General features: G+C 33.4%; 1 protein-coding gene across 5 annotated transcripts in view; it reads left to right on the top strand.

Annotated features, from left to right (window-relative positions):
* LOC308341128 (oxidation resistance protein 1) overlaps positions 1–20,152 on the top strand; it is a 76,729-nt gene that overhangs the window by 43,699 nt on the left and 12,878 nt on the right. For 3 of the 5 annotated variants that reach the window (XM_080800812.1, XM_080800811.1, XM_080800813.1), the window contains exon 9: positions 1,825–1,987. In XM_080800812.1, coding sequence (XP_080656938.1) covers positions 1,825–1,987 — 163 coding nt within the window. Of the gene's footprint in view, positions 1–1,824; positions 1,988–11,733; positions 11,915–20,152 lie in introns of those variants that run through there. The other 2 variants (XM_080800814.1, XM_080800815.1) reach the window with 2 other exon arrangements.

Genomic DNA, 20,152 nt, shown 5'->3' with positions numbered 1-20,152 from the left:
GATCTCTTAGGGATGCCTGGGTGGCTCAGTTGGTTAAGCCACTGCCTTCGGCCCGGGTCATGATTCCAGTGTCCTGGGATCGAGTCCCATATCTGGCTCCTTGCTCGGCAGGGAGACTGCTTCTCCCTCTGCCTCTGCCTCTGCCTCTGCCTGTGCTTGCTCGCTCTCTGACAAATAAATAAATAAAATCTTTAAAATGATCTCTTATGTATCACTTAACACTAGTGGAAAAGTACTTTTAAAAAATAGTTTATGATTAAAAATTGACCTTAGATCTTCTTAAAATTAATTTTTTAAAGATTTTATTTATTTGAAAAGAAAAGAGAGAGCGTGCTCATGGGCGTACACACAGGCAGAGGGAGAGAATCTTCAAGGAGACTCTGCTGAGTGTGGAGCCCAACTCCAGGGCTGGATCTCAAGACCCATGATGAGATGACCTCAGCCTAAACCAACAGTCAGATGCTTAACTGACTGAGCCCCCAGGCATCCCTTAAAATTATTTAGCTCCTACTTTATACTTTTTAATTTACCCCATTTAAAATTTTATTCCTCTTTGTGATTTAATGAAAAAAAAAAAGTAAATGTGTACCTAGTTTTAGTGGTAAAGAAACCTCTTAAAATGTCTTAGAGAGGGAGGCAAACCATGAGACTCTTAACTATAGAAGAACAAACTGAGGGTTGCTGGAGGGGGAAGTGGCCAGGGGATGGGCTAAATGGGTGGTGGATATTAAGGAGGGCACTTGTGATGAGCACTGGGTGCTATATTTAAGTGATGAATCACTGAATTCTACACCTGAAACCAATACTGCACAATATGTTAACTAACTAGAATGTAAATAAAAACTTCAAAAAAAAATGTCTTAGAGCAAGAATGTTCCTTACCATATTAAACAGTATGGCCACTACCTCAGGGCAGGTAATGATAATCCCTTTTTTAAAATTCAATTATCCTGGCTAATTAATAGCCAAGAAAACATAGATATTTGAAATGTGTGTTTGATCCTCAAATAAGTTTATCAAGGATGTAATTATCTTTGGTAACAGCAGGTTTTGCTATAGTAAACAAAATTGAATATGGGAGCGAGAGACTTAAAATATTAGATCATCTATCCCTGAACCAATAATACGTTGTGTGTTCCTGGTATCATTTAAAAGTTAAACAAATTAAATTTCTATTAACATGGGAAAATTCTATATGATGTCCAGGTTTTAAAACAGGCAGTTAGTAAATTGTTTACTTGTATTTTAGATAATTAGGTCGTTGTGTGAATGAGGTCACAGTTGCCGGTTCAGTTTCCTTTCCCATCACTAGTTTCTTTATTTTATTTTTTTATTTTTTAAGATTTTATTTATTTATTTGACAGATCACAAGTAGGCAGAGAGAGAGGAGGAAGCAGGCTCCCTACTGAGCAGAGAGCCTGATGCAGGGCTCAATCCCAGGACTCTTGAGATCATGACCTGAGCTGAAGGCAGAGGCTTTAACCCGCTGAGCCACCCACGCACCCCACTAGTTTCTTTATAAAGATGAAAAAAAAATTACCATGGACAGCATCTAAACTTACTCAAAAGCATGCCAAGGAAAATCTGAGTTTCTCAGAACACAGAACACAGCCAAGTAAATTTCTTAACACAGCCAAGTAAATTTTTTGAAGTTAATGTCTTCCTGCCATTGGGCTTCGTTATCTTTTTAAATAAAGCATGGTATATGTTGTGTGTATTTTATATCTTCAAGTTTTGTGAAGTCATTTAACAAATATCATTTTGTAATTATAGTTAGGAGCACAGAATTGTAGGTCTGTTATTAACAGTCATATGTTCTAACAGGACAGACCACTTGTATGCCTTCTTCATTCAGTGGAGTCCAGAAATATATGCAGAAGATACTGGTGAATATACCAGAGAACCTGGATTTATAGTAGTGAAAAAGATTGAAGAATCTGAAACAAATGAGGATTCTTCTAATGAAGCAGCAGCCAGAGAATGGGAGGTGAGAAGAAAAATGTGAAGATTTCATTGATCCTTTTACTTTGTGTGAATTTATAGCTTTATGGTAGTACAGGCAATGTGCAAGTGATCTTTGTACAAAAGAGTAGTTCTTAAAGGTTTTCTGTTCATGTGTTTATTGAATGAATCTGATTAGTAACCTTGGTTTGGTTTTTTGTTTTTTTTTTTTACTGTTTATCATTTTCCTTTTGCCTTATAATGTTAGAGAGAGAACTGCTTGGCAATAAAATCACTTTCCTTGAGTGGATTTTAGAATATTAAATGCTGTTTTACTAATTTTTATAAAACATTTATTTCTGATCTGATTCATTTTAATATAACCTCCCGTGGAGGAAGTGCACCAATCATTTAACACATTCATGCCAATTAGCATTCCTTCTAAGTCCATACCTGAGCATTATTTTGAAGTGAATTTACAATAATGCTAGGGAAGCTGATGCTAATTTTACGAAGTGTAAAAATTTCATATGCTAAAATTTACTGAACTTGTTTAAATGGCCAGAATAACACTAATTAACTTTCTGTAACCACTTAATAGTGGTTAAAGATACATCTTTTAATATTGCACATCATGTTTTTACATGTGTTGTGTTATCAGAATGATAAGGTGACAAAATCTGGTTTTTCTCTTCTGGTTGCCTAGATTAATGTCTTCATGATGCATTAGAAAATATAGAGCAGATGCTAAAATGTGATATTAAACAGGCGTATATTTTGTCAGTCATATGGTGTTAATGTTTGTGGTTGTTTGTGGAATATGAATTTATTGTGCATGTACTTAACATGTATAATGATTGAAGGTATACATGGCATGTCTTTCAACTTGATTTTAGATTGTTTAATTTCATTCTGTGTAGTATATACAGCTTCAGTTTCAACTGTAACTCCAATACAATGGAGGGAAAGAGGTAACATATACTGAGCATTTATTTTGGGTTCTTTTAATACTTAAACCAACATTATTAATCTTCATACCAGCTTTATTCGCAGTAGGCCCCAAACTGGAAACAACCTGAATGTCTGTCAGCAGAAGAATGGATCAGTAAATTTGGGAATATTCATAAAATTCCACATAACTTAGCAATAAAAAAGATCTGCTTGCACAGGCAACAACATGGATAAATCTCATAGATAATGTATTTAATTAAACCAAGCCAGGCGTAAAAGAGTATATACTATATAATTTATACAGTATATAACTTATATATACTGTATAATTTATATGCATTTATATGAAGTTCACCAGGGCAAAACTAATCAGAAGTCCATCAGACTACCTGTTTCTGGGGGGTTGAGGGGTTCAGGGACAGGAGGGAACTTTATATACTGGAGATACTCTGTTTTTTTCTGGGTGACAGTTAGTTGCATGGGTATTGACATATGTAAAATCCCTGTGTATTTAAAATTAGCTTTAGGAGGCTTTTAAAGTAGCTCAGATGATCAAAGATAACTACTTGTACTAGGATAGCAACAGGTGAAGGTAGAGTGGAACGGGATGAAATTAAGTTTTTTAAACAGGTATAACGTAGGTATTACGACAGGATTTAATGACAGCTTAGTAACAGTGGAGTTTCTAACTTGGGTGGCAAGGGAGGTTGCAATAATTTCCATCAAATAAGGAACTTTTCTCCATTGGGGTTGGAGCACATAACCTTGGAAATAATTGACTATCACTGTTGATGGATTATTGACTATTTTGATTCAAAGGAACTGCCTTAGTTCTTGTGGCAGATTCTGCAGGTCATAACTTCTGAAGAAAAAATAAATGTCTCCTCACCTGTTTTCAATCAGAATTAATTCTAAAATAAAAAGGAAATGAGAGAGAAATTAATTTTAGAAATGTTTTGCTGCATTATCTAGGAACAGCACTGTGCTGTCTCATATTGTAGCCACATCTTTATTATGTGGCTGTTGAGTACTTGAAATGTGGCTAATGCAACTAAGGAATTGAATTTTTAATTTTACTTACTTTCAGTTAAATTTTAAAATGGATATTTGATTCAGTTACTGGATAAGTTTTTTGTACATTTGGACCAACTACGATACATGAATTTTTCAATTGTAAGTTTTATGAAATCTAAATAAACCTAACTCTAAACAGCATCAGATATTTCCTGTGAAAATTTAATGTCTGAATTGAGAGGTGCTGTAATGGAAATTATATTAATTCCTGTAGATAAAGTAGCTACTACACATATGTAGCTATTTAGCACTTTTGAAATCTGGCTAGTCTGAGTTGAGATGCTCTGTATTATAGAGTACACACTGGCTTTTGGAGATTAAGAATTAAAAGAAGGTGTAAAATACCATTAATTTTGAATGACAGTATTTTAGATATATTGATTTAAATAAAAATCAGAATTAACTTGTTCCTTTTTTAATGTGGTTACCAGAAAAATTATAATTAATTTATAATTATATATGTCTTGCATTGCATTTCTCTTGTACCATGCTGGCCTAGTGCCTGATGGTTACTAAGTGCCTAAATAAAAAGCGTATTTTTTTTTCATCCAAAGTCTGTTTACATTAGGGTTCACGCTTGGTGAACAAATGTATAATGACATTAAATGTATAATGACATTAAATGTTAATGTTTTAAAAATGGAATTTTTTTGCACTTACGTAAAAGAAAAGTACTTCAAAATGTGAAGTGCTTGCTGTTTGGGGGCTTTTTTCTATGTCAGGGTAAAGAATAGGTGACTGGAGAATGTAGGATGAATTTATTATGACAGCTAACTTGGACATCAGTCTGTTTGAGTAAAGCAGCTAGTAATACTTAGGAGGTTAGTATCCCTCACTGCTATTTAGGCAAAAATACATTGCTAACCAGAAATTTGTACATTTGGAAAACTTTTGCATAGGATTAATTTACTCTGCTCCGGTTTCTCTTCTGTGTCCCTCCTGTCCCTCTCCCAATGTAAGCACCAGAGGGCAGGGTTTCATACATGACTATATCCTCAGAGCCAGTTTCATACAGGAAGGAAGGAAGAAGTACAGTACTAGAGATTGTATAGTGAATTCCAGAGAGAGGTGAGAGCAATAGAAACCTGCATTCACCAAGAGCAGGCTAGCCAGATTTTTAGATGGTCAGGAGTAAGAGCCTCTATTCTAAGATTCCTGATTATTTGGAGAAAGAATCTGAGAAATACTATGCATATAATATATATAACATATAAATGCATGTAACTATGCATATTACACTAAGGTATGTAAGAGACTGATATTCTTTACCATATACTCTTTATTTTTCTAGTTTAGTCAATATAAAATAGCATAAAAACATCAGCTTACCTCAAGTTTGTATTTTCCAACCATAATGAGTTCCTTAATTATGAATCCTTCTGCTGTTGGAGTTCAATAATGTTGCAACCGGAAAGAAACTATTCATTGTAGATTCTTTTCCCTAGTTTCCCTTCTTGTCACCAGTGACAAGAAGTAGAGCAACATGTGTAGCGAGTGTAATGTTTTATGTGAGGCTTTGCAGTTTTGTGAAAAATGTTATTTTTTGATTTTTGATGGGGATTGTTTTTATAGATTTTCAGACAAGGGAAGTATTCTAATGGTATTTGAACAAAGTGTAGGAAGGTGTTTAGGTAAAGATGGGAAAGATGCTTATTGACACTATTTCCTCATGATAGTGCTGTGATTTGATAAACGTACAAAAATAGAGATAAAAAGTATTATGAATTTGCATATACCATCACTCAGCTTTATCAGCTTATTCCGTCTGTAATCCTTCTTTGTGTCCAGTTTCCATTTCTTCAAATGTCATAAATATGTTATAAAATACATGTAATATGAATAAAGTTTTACAATTTGTTACTTGAATCAGGATCCAACTAAGCTCCAAATGTTCAGTTAAAATGTCTCTTTAAGTCTGTAAATGTAGGTTCTCTGTCCATTTCTTTGTGCATTTCTTTTTTTTTTCTTGTAATTTTCATTTTTAAGAAATCAGATTTTTTTTCTAGAATGTTGTGTAGTCTGGATTTTGCTGATAACAAAATTATTAGTGTTGCTAACATGTTCTTCTGTATTAGATCTAGAGTAACCCATTTAATCATAGACTATCATCTTTATTTTATTGATAATTTCTGTAAGTTTATTTCTTACTTGGCTAAAATCCTCATTAACAAATCATAACAATTAATCTATAATTCAGAGTCAGTTGTCCTTTTCACCATGCCAAGTTCTCAATCTTGCCAGAACCTTTGAATCATTTGGGGGAGCTTTCAAAAAACTTACTGCCTCAGGATCATCTCAGACCAAATGAAAATCAGTATTCTGTATAGCTCCTCAGGGGATGACATTGTACAGTAGCAGTGGAAAAACCAGTGTGCTACCCTAGGTGTTGTGTTGAATATATGTAGTGCTAAGACTCTGGAAGATTCTTTCAGACTGTACTGGTCATACCACACTTTATTTTTCAAGGTCCTGTGATGCAAATTACGTTGTATAAAAATACTTTTCAAAATATTCCTCATATTATATGTGTTGCATCTGCATTCTGTAAATTTGGTTCACTGTGGAGAAAGGTTTCTTTAATCATTTTATGCCTTGACTTTTAAAAAAGCACGGTTGTTTGTTTGTTTGTTTGTTTTTTGTATCAATAACAGCCAGGCTGAATTACTTCAGGCATAACTCCCTTACACACTGAAAGGATTTTTATCACATTGTATACTCAGAGGCACTACAAGGAGAGGGAAACCAAGAAACTTAATCACTCTGCAATTCATTGATCTGTACCTCTTGAACTTGTCCATCAAATAGTCTTTAAAGTTTGATGTACCTGACAAGTACCCAAGAGTCTAGTAGTATAGTCTAACACAGCAGCCACAGTAATAAGCTTAAAAAAATCTTTGAAGCCTGTTTTATCCTTAAGGTTCAAATGAGTTTTGCATTCATATTTTTAATTTATCTGATGTTATATAAAAAGAATTTTTAAAATTTCTTATGAAGTAAAAGTGATACTGCAGTGTAATGTAAGTCAGTTTTATCCTGTCACCAGGCTCACCACATGGCTCAATGACGACACCCCCTCAGGCTCTATCACCCTCAACCCTAAGTTCCAACTTGAGAGTCTCTAATAGACTCTAATGGTCTATCAGTCTTATAATCTCCTATAGTCTTAGAGATTCTGTTAGAATCCTCTGAAAGTTTTTTGGGCTTCAAAATGCCACATGTGTTGGGCGTGCCAGTCTTGCTGCTTGATGATACAGGTCTCAAAAACAGAGCTTTTTAAGCTACAGTTGCTTGTTGTTCCACTTCTTTGAGTTGACTTTCACTCCTTTTGGGATAAGAAATGGCTGAAAAAGTTTTCCATTTTTTCATCTCTAAAGTTAATTTTATGCCACTTACAGTTCAGTATCTTTCATACTACAAACCTACTAATTAAGTGCCCCTATGATGATAAAAACAATTAAGAAATTGACTTTATTAAATTAGCTTTCATTGATTTATTTAGATGTTTACCTCCAGGTTTATACTTGTTGACTAAAATTTAAAATATGAGTTTACTAGTATTATGTGCCAGTAGATTATATGGCATAATAGTATTTTTCATTCTTAAAAGTAATGATTAGAATTAGAAGGATATCATGTCAGTTCATCACTTCTCACCCTTGCCAAAATATTAAGAAGAATATATTTCATTTGATTTTTGGTTTCTGAGATGACTTCATTTGTTTGGTGAATATTTTATTTCTTAAGCTGTCAGATATTCTGATATTCATTTTATTAAACAGAAGGATTTTTTTTTTAATTAAGGCACAAGTAATGCCAAAATTGAAATTGAGGCAATAAATAAAGCAAGACAAAATTACTTATCACTCCTTGCCTAGTCAGCAAAATCCATACAGAATTGATTTTGTTCAAAATGAAAGTACTCTTTATAAGTCTAAGTCACTAAAATGAGAGAGGTCACATGTCTTGGATAAAAGCAATTAAAGAAAAATACACTTTTTAAAATTGATCGTATCACATAGTATTACAAACCAGAACTCCAAAAGTAATTCAGTAAATCTGACAAAAGGGTAAAAATCAAAAGCATTAAGAACAATTAGAATTTGGAGGACTGTCATTATATCCATTGCAGACACAGATTTCTTAAGTTCTTAAAGAAGTATTTAAAAATTAAAGCAATTAGAATATACGAGTTAATACAAATTGTCTTAAATAATATTTCTATATTAAGTATTTTTTAAATCACTTTATTGAGGTAGGATTCACATACAAAAATCTGTGCAAATTTATATATAAAACTTGGTAAGTTTGGAGACAAATATGTATCCATGAAACCACCACCATAGTCATAAATATATCCGTCACCTCCAAGAATTTCTTCCTACCCTCTTTATTATTATTATTATTATTGTAATAAGAACACAATATAAAATCTACCCTCTTAGCAAATTCTCAGGTATGCTGTAGAGTATAACCATAGTCACTATGCTACAGAGTAGATCTCCAGTTCTAGACTGTTCATAAATTTTCTCATATTATCATTTGGCACTCATTAATTATGCCTAACATATTCTGTTTTGACTAATAAAAATGTCAGCTTAGGATGTTATCTACTTCAGGAAAATTTTGAACTAATGTTTTGCTTTTTGTTAATATTCTCCCTTAGTAACTAGCCAAAAGTTACAGGCTATCAAATTTCCATTAAAAATCCAAAATGTTGTTTAATACAGACTGTGAGAAGAGACAGAATGGATGAATGACGGACTAATTTTTTTTTAAGATTTTACTTATTTATTTGACAGAGAGAAATCACAAGTGGGCAGAGAGGCAGGCAAAGGGGGGTTGTGTAGCAGGCTCCCTGCTGAGCAGAGCCCTATGCAGGGCTAGATACCAGGACCCTGAGATCATGACCTGAACTGAAGGCAGAGGTTTAACCCACTGAGCCACCTAGGCGCACCCAGACTAATTTTTTTTGACACACAAAAATTAATTGTATTTCTATATACAGGCAATGAACAACTAATTTATTCTTTTAAATATTAAAATTACTTCTAAAGTATTATTTTAAATATTGAGTAGGGTGGATTTTGTATAGTTGGCCCTGGTAGACCACTCCTAACTCAGAGGAAATCAGATCTAATTTCAGCACCAATAAAGAAAGTAGAGGAAAGGAGATTACTGGATATCTGAATCATGAGAATAGGTTATGAATTTTGTTCAGCCTTTAAACTGGTTGTTTTTAAAAGGGCTTCATTTTATAGTCTGTCATTTTAAGCTAATGGTAAATTGAGATTTCTTTCAAACTCTGGGATGTCTAGAAATATTTAAATGACTTAATTATGTTTTCTAAATACTATGAATAAAAAGGGCAAGAAAGATTTACTGAGCTCATTTTTTTATGTCTGCTAAATATTGTGTTTATTGATTAGGGAAGTATTTAGCTTCAAGAAACAAAACCATGCTCAAATAGCTTAAAACAGTTGTTTTATAATTGAGGTGTAATTGATATATAACATCAGTTTCAGGTGCACAACATAATGATTTGATATTTGTGTGTATTTCAAAATAGTCACCGCAACAAGTCTATATTAATTTCTTTTCTATATTAATTTCTTTTTCTCATAATGAGGACTTCAAGATATAGTTTCTAGCAACTTTCAAATGTGCATACAGTATTAACTATAGTCAAGATGTATGTTATATCCTCGGGACATATTTATTTTAGAATTGAAAGCTTGTAGCTTTTGACCGCCCCCACTCAGCCATTTTGCCTACCTCCAGCTCCTTGCTCTGGCAACCACCTGTTTATCTGTGAACTTGGGTTTTATTGTTGTTTTATATTCCATGTGTAAATGAGATTGTATAGTATCTGTCTTATTCTGTCTGAATTCATGTAGTATAGTGCCCTCAAGGTCCAACCATATTGTTGCAAATGGCACGATTTCATTCTTTTTGGCAGGCAAATAGTATTCCATTTTATATATATACATATATGTGTGTGTGTGTGTGTGTGTATGTGTATATATATATATATATATATCTCAACATCTTTTTTATCCATTCATCCATTAATGGACACTTCAGTTCTTTCCATATCTTGGCTGTCGTAAATAATGTACAGCGAACACAGAGATGCATGTATAATTTTGGATTTGTGTTTTTGTTTTCTTTGTATAAATACCCAGGAGTGGTATTTCTGAATCATACGATATTTCTATTTTTAATTTTTTGAGGAACTTCTGTAATTTTTTCATAATGGTTGCAAACATTTCTAACAATATTACACAGGGGTTCCCTTTATTCCATAGCCTCACCAGCATTTGTGATTTTTTACCTTCTTGATAATAGCCATTCTAACAGGTGTGAGGTAACATCTCATTGTGGTTTAGTTGTTTTTCAAAGCATGGTCCCTGGACCATAAGCAGCAGCAGCATTATTAAAATGCATATTTTCAGATTCCATTCTAGTCTGCTTCATCAGAAACCAGTTTTGGAGCCCAGCAGTCTGTATGTCAACAAATGTTCCAGACGATTGTGATGCAAGCTAAACGTTGAGAGCTACTGGTTTAGATATGTAAGGACCCATCCTGTCCAGGTGCAGAGCAAGACTTCTCAGAAACATGGCTGAAAAGATACTTGAGCAAAATCAAAGCTGTATTAGGAAGAAGGTGCAGGGATGGATGCTGATAGGATAACCAGCAAAATAAGCTGTCCTGTGCTTGGGGTGTGTATGTATGTATTTCAGCCACATTTGGGTACACATATAATATTTTTAATTTTAGAAAATCTGTCTAGAAGTGATAAAAGGTTTTCAAAATGGCAGCCCACTACCACCAAATCATGTAATGGTGTGTGTAGGGGGTGTGCCGTGACAGGGGGTGGTAGTGACTACGGTGCACTATATGTGTAATAAGATCCATGTGGAGATAGTTAGAGTTTACAGATGAAGGACTATGGGAGAGAGATCTTAGGGTAAGTGTGTGGGGCTGGTTGAGGAGATGGGGGAGTAGCTGGTGTGAATAGGAGGGAGGATATTTAGTGTGGAGTGAGCTGTGTTCTGTGCATGTTCATCATGGAATGTGGAGGTGTGGGTAGGAGCTGGTTTAAAATGGAAGAAGTATTCAGGCATACTATTATGCATTGATATTCACTGATTAGTGAAGTATAGGTTGGTTATAGTAATTGTAAGTACCTTTTCAAGAAATTAGGTATTAGAAAATGAAGTTTAAAAATGGATTATATAAACAGGTAAAGGAATTTTCAGGTCACTTGAATATTTGTATAGGATTTATTGTAGTGGATTGGCATCACTTTTACATAGACATTCTGTAAAATTTGAGGGTTGGAGTGTCCTCAAAAGATGTCTCATTGCTCAAAAAATGCTCACATAAAAGATGACATTTTATTGGATATTTAGATTTAAATAAAGAATGGATGTATGCATGAGCAAAACAACAAAATGTTAGTTGAAATCATTTGTGTACATTAGGAAGGATTCTGGAAACTGCACTTAGTACTTTTTTATGACAGATTTTTTAGTGTGCTTCTTAGTGTACTGGTGCTTGCAAATACATGCTCTGTGTCTTTAAAGTTTTGAGCCCTTTTTTTTTTTTTTTTGCACATTTGGCTACAGTGCAACCAAACTTCAACATGAGAAACCTTCTCTTCCCTCCCTGGCTTTACAGTCTCCACTCAGAACTATCTTTGCAATAGAAACTACTTAGTGATTAGCTCTCTGTCTTGTCAATCAAATCTTTGTCTGTAGCAAACTGTTTTGTCACTGTAGTAGGGCTCTTGTGCTGAAAATTTATCTTTAGCAGAGGAAGAATGCTTTTTAAAACAGTCCTTATGAGATTTGATATAACTTAATTTGCTCTGGAAAGGAAATGTCTCGTCTCTGGTATGGGAAAAAAGGGAGAAGACATCAACCAATTAATCATAAATACACTCTGGTAAATCTTAGTCAATGATTTCAATTTGTCTGTTTACTAGTCTTTTTATGGTGACATGATGCAAAATTATACAATTTCTGAAAGTTTAAGCAAAGGGAATATTTATAGAATACAAAGTTGTATGATTACAGAAAAGTACCTTTAAGCTTCTTCTGCTAATCCTAAATATCTTCAAAAAAGGAATGAATAAGAAACTGGAATTTTGTTTTGTAAAAGTATTTTGGTTTTCCTATTTTACATCAACAGGAAATTATAAAATCTTTATTGCTGCCTTAATTTTTAATTTAAGATGTTGTAGGAAAATATTCAGAATTTTTTTTTCTTAAAAATAAATTGAGTAGAACCATCAGAATGAATTAACTTTAATTTTTATTGACTGGATCCCAAATTAGATGCATTTGTAATATTGTGTATTAAGACAATTATTTTAGTAATCTTGAGAAAAGCTTTTTTTAAGCTATCCTAAAATTTTCCAGCTGTGCTACCTATTATAAAACTTTATAAGATACTCTCTCTAGTCAAGAAAAATTTCAACTTACTGTTTTGAGAATCCTGTTACTATTCAGTAAAAATGTGTGTGCATTATTGTTAGAAAATGTATTGCCAGTTGTTCTTTCTGTGGTGATTTCAGGATTATAACTTGCCTTATGAATATTAATTTTATTTTTACTGTAACTATTGGTGATTTAAATAAAGCTAGGTAAATACTTAGAACCAAGAATGACTTAGGAAGATGCCCCCAAAGCATTTGCCACCCATAAATGTTAAGCATGTAAAAATACCAAAATTATTTCAACTGGTGTTTTTATTGGGCTTGAGAGTACTTTGTTATGTCTTTTTATGTTTAAGTTGAATAATTTCAATTTTTTTTATGTAATACATCAGCACAGAGGGAAGTAGGCATCTGAAATGATTTAATTTGTTAAAATTGTGAACAGATTTATCAGAATAGCCAGTTAACACAGCTTTTTTTTTTTTTAAACCAAGAACTGTGGAGAGCATTCATGTTTTTTTTAATTTGCAGTTCAAATAAGTGTTTATAATTAGTTTGCTAAGACTTTAATCTGTTAGAAATACAGGCAAAACAAAATGTGCATGTTTTGAATTTTATGGATTATTATAATGTGCATCACAAACTTAACCCATTCAACATTTCCTGTTTTTACTCTTATAGGAAGCTATTATGTGGTTTTATCAGATAGGAGTGCATGCTTCGCACTGGTCTTCAGCTCTGCCCATACATGTACTGTATATATTATTTCATTTAACCTTCACAGTAACCTTGTAGAATCAGCATTACTCCCCATTTTAAAGATGAGGGAACAGGTATGAATGGTTACTGAACTAAGCTGTCATGGAGCACAGAGAGCATGACTGTCACATTCCTTACCTCACCAGGATGTATTTTTAAAAATGGGACAATACAGTGTGATATGTTTTGATGTGTGGTGTGGACAAGTTCAGGTTCTGGTTTTCTAGCTGTTTTCCTTGTTTTAGAGTGGATACCCTAGTAGCTGTAAGGCAGAAGAAAAGCGTAAGAAAATAAGGTTTAAAAGGATAGCAGTTCTTGTTTTGTAGATTGAGATTCCCTAATAAGATTTTGCCTGAGAAGGGATTCTTGTGCTTTAAAACCAAAAATAGAAAATAATTCTTATAGAATAACAAATATTTTGTAGCTTTTCGCAATTCATCATATCTTTACTCAACTGGATTAGTAGAATGGTATCTGTAGCCCTCATTGATAAACTGTCATATAGCTAGTATTAATACGGCTATGTATTTATGTAAACCATGACAGTTTTCTAAATGCTCATGTATATAGTGTCATATTTCACCTTATAGTAACTGTGTGTGTTAACCAGATGTAGATTATTTTCATTTTACAAATGAGTTAATTTAAGGCTCAGAGACATTAACTAATAACTAATAGGTAAAATATGTTCTAAAATACATGGAATGAAGTTAAACCTTTGCCATTGAACTTCAGTGAGAACCATATTGATCAAGCATGCTTAACTTTCCTGTCTGTATTTTTTTAAGGCCAGTTTAGAGTTTATTCCTACAACCTAAACTTTATAATTTCTAACTATTTATTTATTCATTGTAACCATATGCTGTATCCTGGCTCTTTAATATCTGTCAATAGTAATTTGCTTGAGCATTATAAGCCTATTTTATAATAAGAATTTAGGCTTAATCAGATTAAAGTCACAAATCATTAAATATACCAACATTGTTTTATCTCTGTCAATATTTCATTAGTCAACTTTTTTGTTTATATTTAGGCCTTCATGTGACAAGACAAATTTTTTTTTGTACTTAGGCTTTCATGTATGAAAATAGGGGAAAAAAAATCCTGTGATAAATTATTTACATCTCTGTAAGAAAAAGTCCATAAGAAGAGCTACTTTAAATGTAAAAATCTTCCAGTGACCTTGGCTCAAGATAATAATGATCATATTAATGAGAAAAATAATTACTTCTAACACTGTATGCTAATAACACTATATTATTCTAAACACTTAACATCATTTAATCCTCATTGTGAAAATTGCTACTCTGATCTCCATTTTAAGAAACAAAAGGCAGTCATATTACAACAAATAAGGGTCAGAGCTCTGGTTGAATCCATGCATTCTCGCTTTAGCCTGGGCCCTTAAATTTTTTACTCTCTCTCAAAATCTTTACAGTATAGCCAGGGGAAGGGAATTAACATTTATTTTGTATATTTAATGTGTCAATGTTTATTTTGATATATGGCTTATATATATTATCATTTATTCCCCATAAAGTGCTTAAAATATTATTTCTGTTTGAAAGACATAGAAATGGAGAGATTAAATGCAGTTGTTCAACTTCACAAAACTACTAAAAACCAGAATTAAAAATAAGGCAGAGGTCTGCACCCAAACCCAGTATTCTTTCTGCTATACTGTGTTGCCTACCTGTAGTACCTGTTCACAGGAAATTTATTAACTAGTATTTATATACATCTTACTGTATGTAAAACATCTGCTTTCTAGTCAGCAACCTAACTGAAAAGATATATGCATATATATTCAGTGTAGAATGTTTTTTTCTTTTATTGATTTGACTTAGTAGTTGAAAAGTATATTTATTGCATATGCAAGTTAGGAGGCATAATAATAAAGTGAGTTTCTATGATACCACTACCCAACTAAAGAACTAGAGCATTATCAAAGCAGTTGTATCAGCCTGTATGTTCTTTCTCCTTGTCATTTCATGTTTTCCCCAAATTGTTAGCCACCTCCCCAAATTTTGTGTTTATCCTTCCCCTGATTTTTTCTAAGTAATAGATTTTATTTTTGGAACAATTTAGGTTTATAGAAAAATTGAGTGCAAAGTAGAGAGTTCCCTTTTACCTCTCCCCCCATCAACACACAGTACTCCTGTTATTCACAGCTTGTATTGTTACAGTATACTTGTTATAATTTATGAACTAACATTGTATGTTATTATCACCCAAAGTCAGTATTTTACCTTATGGTTGATTCTTTCTGTTACACATTCTGTGGAATGACATATACCATTATTGGATGATACAGGATTGTTTCACTACCTTATAAGTTCCCTGTGCCGCCTCCATTTATCCCTCTTTACCTGAATATCTTGTAACCACTGATCTTTTTCTTGTTTCTGTGGTTTTGCCTTTTCCAGAGTATCATACAGTTGCCATCATACAATATGTAGACTTTTCAGAATGGCTTCTTTCATTTAATAAGATACATGTAAACTTCCTCACTGTCTTCTAATGGCTTGATTGCTCATTTATTTTTAGTGCTGACTTAATATTCTGTTGTCTGGATATATCCTTTCACCTATTGAAAGACATCTTAGTTACTTCCAAGTTTTGAAACTTAAAAGGCTGTTTTACATGAAGAATTTGTGTGAAAATAAGTTTTCAAATCATCTGGGTAAATATGAAGGAGCATGGTTGCCGGATTATGTAAGAGTATGTTTAGTTTTGTAACAATCTACCAGACTTTTCCAAAGCAGCAATACCGTTTTCCACTGTACCAACAGTAAATGAGAATTCCTGTTGCTCCACATACTCACCAGCATTGATGTTAGTTCTTTTGATTTTAGCCATTCTAAATAGGTATGTAGTGGTATCCCATTATTTTAATTTGTATGTATGATGAATGATATTGAACATCTTTTCATATTCTTCTTTGCCTTCTGTTTTATCTTCTTTGGTGAGGTGTCTGTTCAGATGTTTAGTTCATGATTTGGGAAATAATTCATCTCCCTCTATTTTCTGGAAGAAACTGTAGAGAATTAGCATAATTTCTTCCTTAAATGTTTGATAGAATTTATCAGTGAATCCAGATGCCAGCGATCATAATTTTCTTTTTAAGTACAGAGTCAGCTACCATAGTACATGCATTGTTGCTTTGCAGAAGTTAATATAATAATAATGGCACTAATGGAAATCTGTTCAGTTTATCCGTTTTTTTATTCTTACGTCTTTCATAGCTTCCAACAAGTTTGCATAGCTTTCTGTAGAGTATCTTGATGTTTCCTGGTAACTAATTCATTTTAGTTGGCTAGAACTGGGCCTCATATTTTCTGTTTTGGAAGATAAGTAGTTACTAATTAAATTTCTTAATCAATATAGGCCTACTCAGTTGATCTGTTTTGTTTTGTTTTGTTTTTCCTTGTGTAAGTTTTGGTGGTTTGTTTCTTTTAAGGCATTGGTCCATTTCATCTAAGTTATCAAAGTTATAAGTAATGAGTCCTTTATAATATTCCTTTCTGGGCACCTGGGTGACTCAGTTGGTTAAGCGACTGCCTTTGGCTCAGGTCATGATCCTGGAGTCCCAGGATCGAGTCCCACATCAGGCTCCCTGCTTGGCAGGGAGTCTGCTTCTCCAGCTGACCTCTCTCCTCTCATGCTCTCTCTCTCTCTCTCTCAAATAAATAAATAAAATCTTTGTAATATTCCTTTCTTTTAATGTCCGTGGGATCAATAGTGATGGTCTCTTTTAATTTCTGACGTAATTCATTTCTTTTTTCTCTTCTTTTAGTTAGCTTGGCTAGAGATTTATCAGTTTATGGACCTTTTCAAAGAATTAGCTCTTTGTTTCATTGATTTTTCTCTGTATTTTGTTTTCAGTCTTATCGATTTCTGTTAATTTTTTTATTACTTATTTTCTTCTACTTCAGATTTAATTTGTTCTTTTTCTAGTTTCCTAAGATGGAAGCTTAGATTATTGATCTTAGATCTTTCATTTTCTTATATATGCATTCTATGCTATAAATTTTCCTCTAATTCCTGTCTTCACTGCATCCCAAAATTTCAGTACTTTGGAATTTTCTTTTTTTCATGAGGTTCAAAACATTTAAAATTTCTCCCAGGACTTTTTTTTACTGTGCATTAATTAGAAATGTGTTGTTGAAAAGTAGTTGGGGATTTCCCCACTGTTTCTCTGTTATAATTTCTAGTTAATTCTGTTGTGGTCTGAGAGCATACTTTTTATAATACCTATTTGTTCAGTTATGTTTTATGGACCAGAATGTGGTCTGTCTTAATGAATGTTCCATGTGAGTTTGAGAAGAATGTGTGTTCTGTTGTTGGATGAGTAGACTATACATGTCAGATCCAGTTAATTGAGGTGTTTTTCAGTTTGACTATGTTCTTACTGATTTTCTGCCTGCTGGATTTATAAATGACTGAGATAGGAGCTTTGAAATATCCAACTGTAATAGTGGATTTATATATTTCAAGATTTTGTAATGAGTATTCTTTTTCTCTGACATACTGTGGAGAAAATAAGATTATTCCCTTTTTTGAGATTCACTTCTTACATTTATTGTTCCAGAAAGCTTAAGCAGCATACACATAGTGTAATTGAGTGGTTTTGAGTGGTTAACAGATTTCTTTTTTTTTTTTTTTTAAGATTTTATTTATTTATTTGACAGATCACAAGTAGGCAGAGAGGCAGGCAGAGAGAGAGAGGAGGAAGCAGGCTCCCTGCTGAGCTGAGAGCCCGATGCGGGGCTCGATCCCAGGACCCTGAGATCATGACCTGAGCTGAAGGCAGAGGCTTTAACCCACTGAGCCACCCAGGCGCCCCAACAGGTTTCTTTTTGACTAAAAGAACAGGGAATATATCTGCCTTCTCATGAAAATCTGAGTCACTTACAAATATACTTAAGAGGAAGTAATTTTAAATATAGATTTATTCAAATCAAAACTTTGATAATATGTTCTGGTTTTGAATCACTGTGGATCTCTTTTTTTCCCTCTTTCTACTTTTTGGCTAATTTATGATTCTCTAATTGCTTCTTTTATACCTTATTTGTTATAGTCCCATGAAGTGTTACTTTGAAAGTAGTCATTTAGGGGAAAAAAGGAGCGAAGTTTTAACATAAACCAGGTCTTATTTTATAATAAAGATGTTGGTGTGTGTGTGTATAGAAGTTTATGTGATTTTAAGGATGCTGTTGTATGCCCTTTTGTTAGCTACTGCAACTTAGATTTCCTCCTTATTAAACATATTTTGGTATATTAAACATATACCAAACTAAGTATAAATGGCATTGATTAGGTAATATTTGTCTTTCTACTCCATTTCCCTTTACTAAGAAACAAAAGTAAGGAATAAGGAAGGAATAAAAATGTCACATTCACAGCTATCTACCAGACTTTTGTTAGTCTGCCGGGAAGTTGGGGGAAGGGAGATTTTGGGTTTTTTTTTGTGGGGTAATCTTGGGGAAATACCGAACATCCTAGAAGGAGGACTATTAGACCATAGCATTGGTCTTTATGTCTAGGAGAAGAACATGTTCTTACTCCTTACTCTTACTCTTACTCTTACTCTTACTCCTTACTCCTTACAGTTTCTGACAGAAACTGTAAGTTTTCTGTAGTTTTAGCTTTTGTTCTGTACTGGTGGTTGTTAGTCCCTTTGTGATAGAGATTGGTGGATTTGATCTTGCCCCTACATTTGTATTCTTTGAAAATAAGTGCTTAGGAAAACACTTTCTCTGTGTGTGAGTCCTTTGTCAGACTGAAAAGACTGGAGAGTAGCACTCAGTTCTGTAGAGAGTAGGTCATAGTACTTAGTTCCTACAGTGGGGGGTTGGCAGTATATGCAAACCACTTTATTCCTCAAGAAATGACTCTAGCAAGATAGTGAATATATTTTAATTGAGGTTTGTTTCTTCAAACTCTGCATCTTTAATTGGTATAGGACATTTTGTAAAGATGTGTCCATTTTCTACTTAATCTACTTCATCTTTTGGGTAATTAAATTCTGTACATGAAGTATGATTTACCAAAGGGATAAAAATTAATTTAAGACTAATTCAGTTCCATGGGGTGCCTGGGTGGCTCAGTGGGTTAAAGCCTCTGCCTTCAGCTCAGGTCATGATCCCAGGGTCCTGGGATCGAGCCCTGCATCGCATCGGGCTCTCCGCTTAGCGGGGAACCTGCTTCCCTTACTCTCTCTGCCTACTTGTGATTTCTGTCTGTCAAATAAATAAATAAAATCTTTTAAAAAAAGACTAATTCAGTTCAATCATATATACTAGGAATCTGTATGTTTTTATTCATTTATTTTGTTATGACCTATGTTTCTGTACTCATTTGATTTCACACCCTTTTTCTTAATTCAGACTCTTTTGACAGTTTCTTGTATCTTCATTCATTATAGCCTGAGGAAATATTAGGATTGAGGAAGTGATGAGTTTGTAAGTCCCAAAATGCAGCTTTTTACAAAAACAGTGTGAATGAGAAAAGGTAGACTTGTGACAGTAAAAAGAAACTATGACTTTGCCAAATGTTATAAGCTTATACTTATATAATGGCAGTTCATGGTTCCCTCAGTGATACCTCCTACTCAGTGATATTGATATGGTTAGCTTTAAGTGATTCCTTTTGTGAGCATAATTTAATTTTACTTCTAGCAAAGAAATGTGTTTAATATGGTAACAGAAGGAGCTTTAGTAGAAATAAGTATAAAATTAATGTTAACCAGAAGGATAGAAGGAATGCAGAGGAGTAGATAAGTCATATAATTTGAAAACTCTTGGCTAGGAGACTTGATCAGATTGAACATCCTGGGGGAAAAAAGAAAAATATAGCTGGCCATTTAATATTTTGTGGAGATTTCTTTTGCTGGTCATAGAAAAACAGGCTGTGATTTTTTAAATTTTTAAGATCTAATTTCTTTTTCACCTTTATTGAAAATTTTTTTGTTCTTAATTGAAAAG

This window comes from Martes martes, assembly GCF_963455335.1.
Source record: "Martes martes genome assembly, chromosome: 4".
Classification (NCBI taxonomy): domain Eukaryota; kingdom Metazoa; phylum Chordata; class Mammalia; order Carnivora; family Mustelidae; genus Martes; species Martes martes.
The sequence above is the reverse complement of the archived record's forward strand: the minus strand, read 5'-3'. Positions and strand labels throughout refer to the sequence as shown.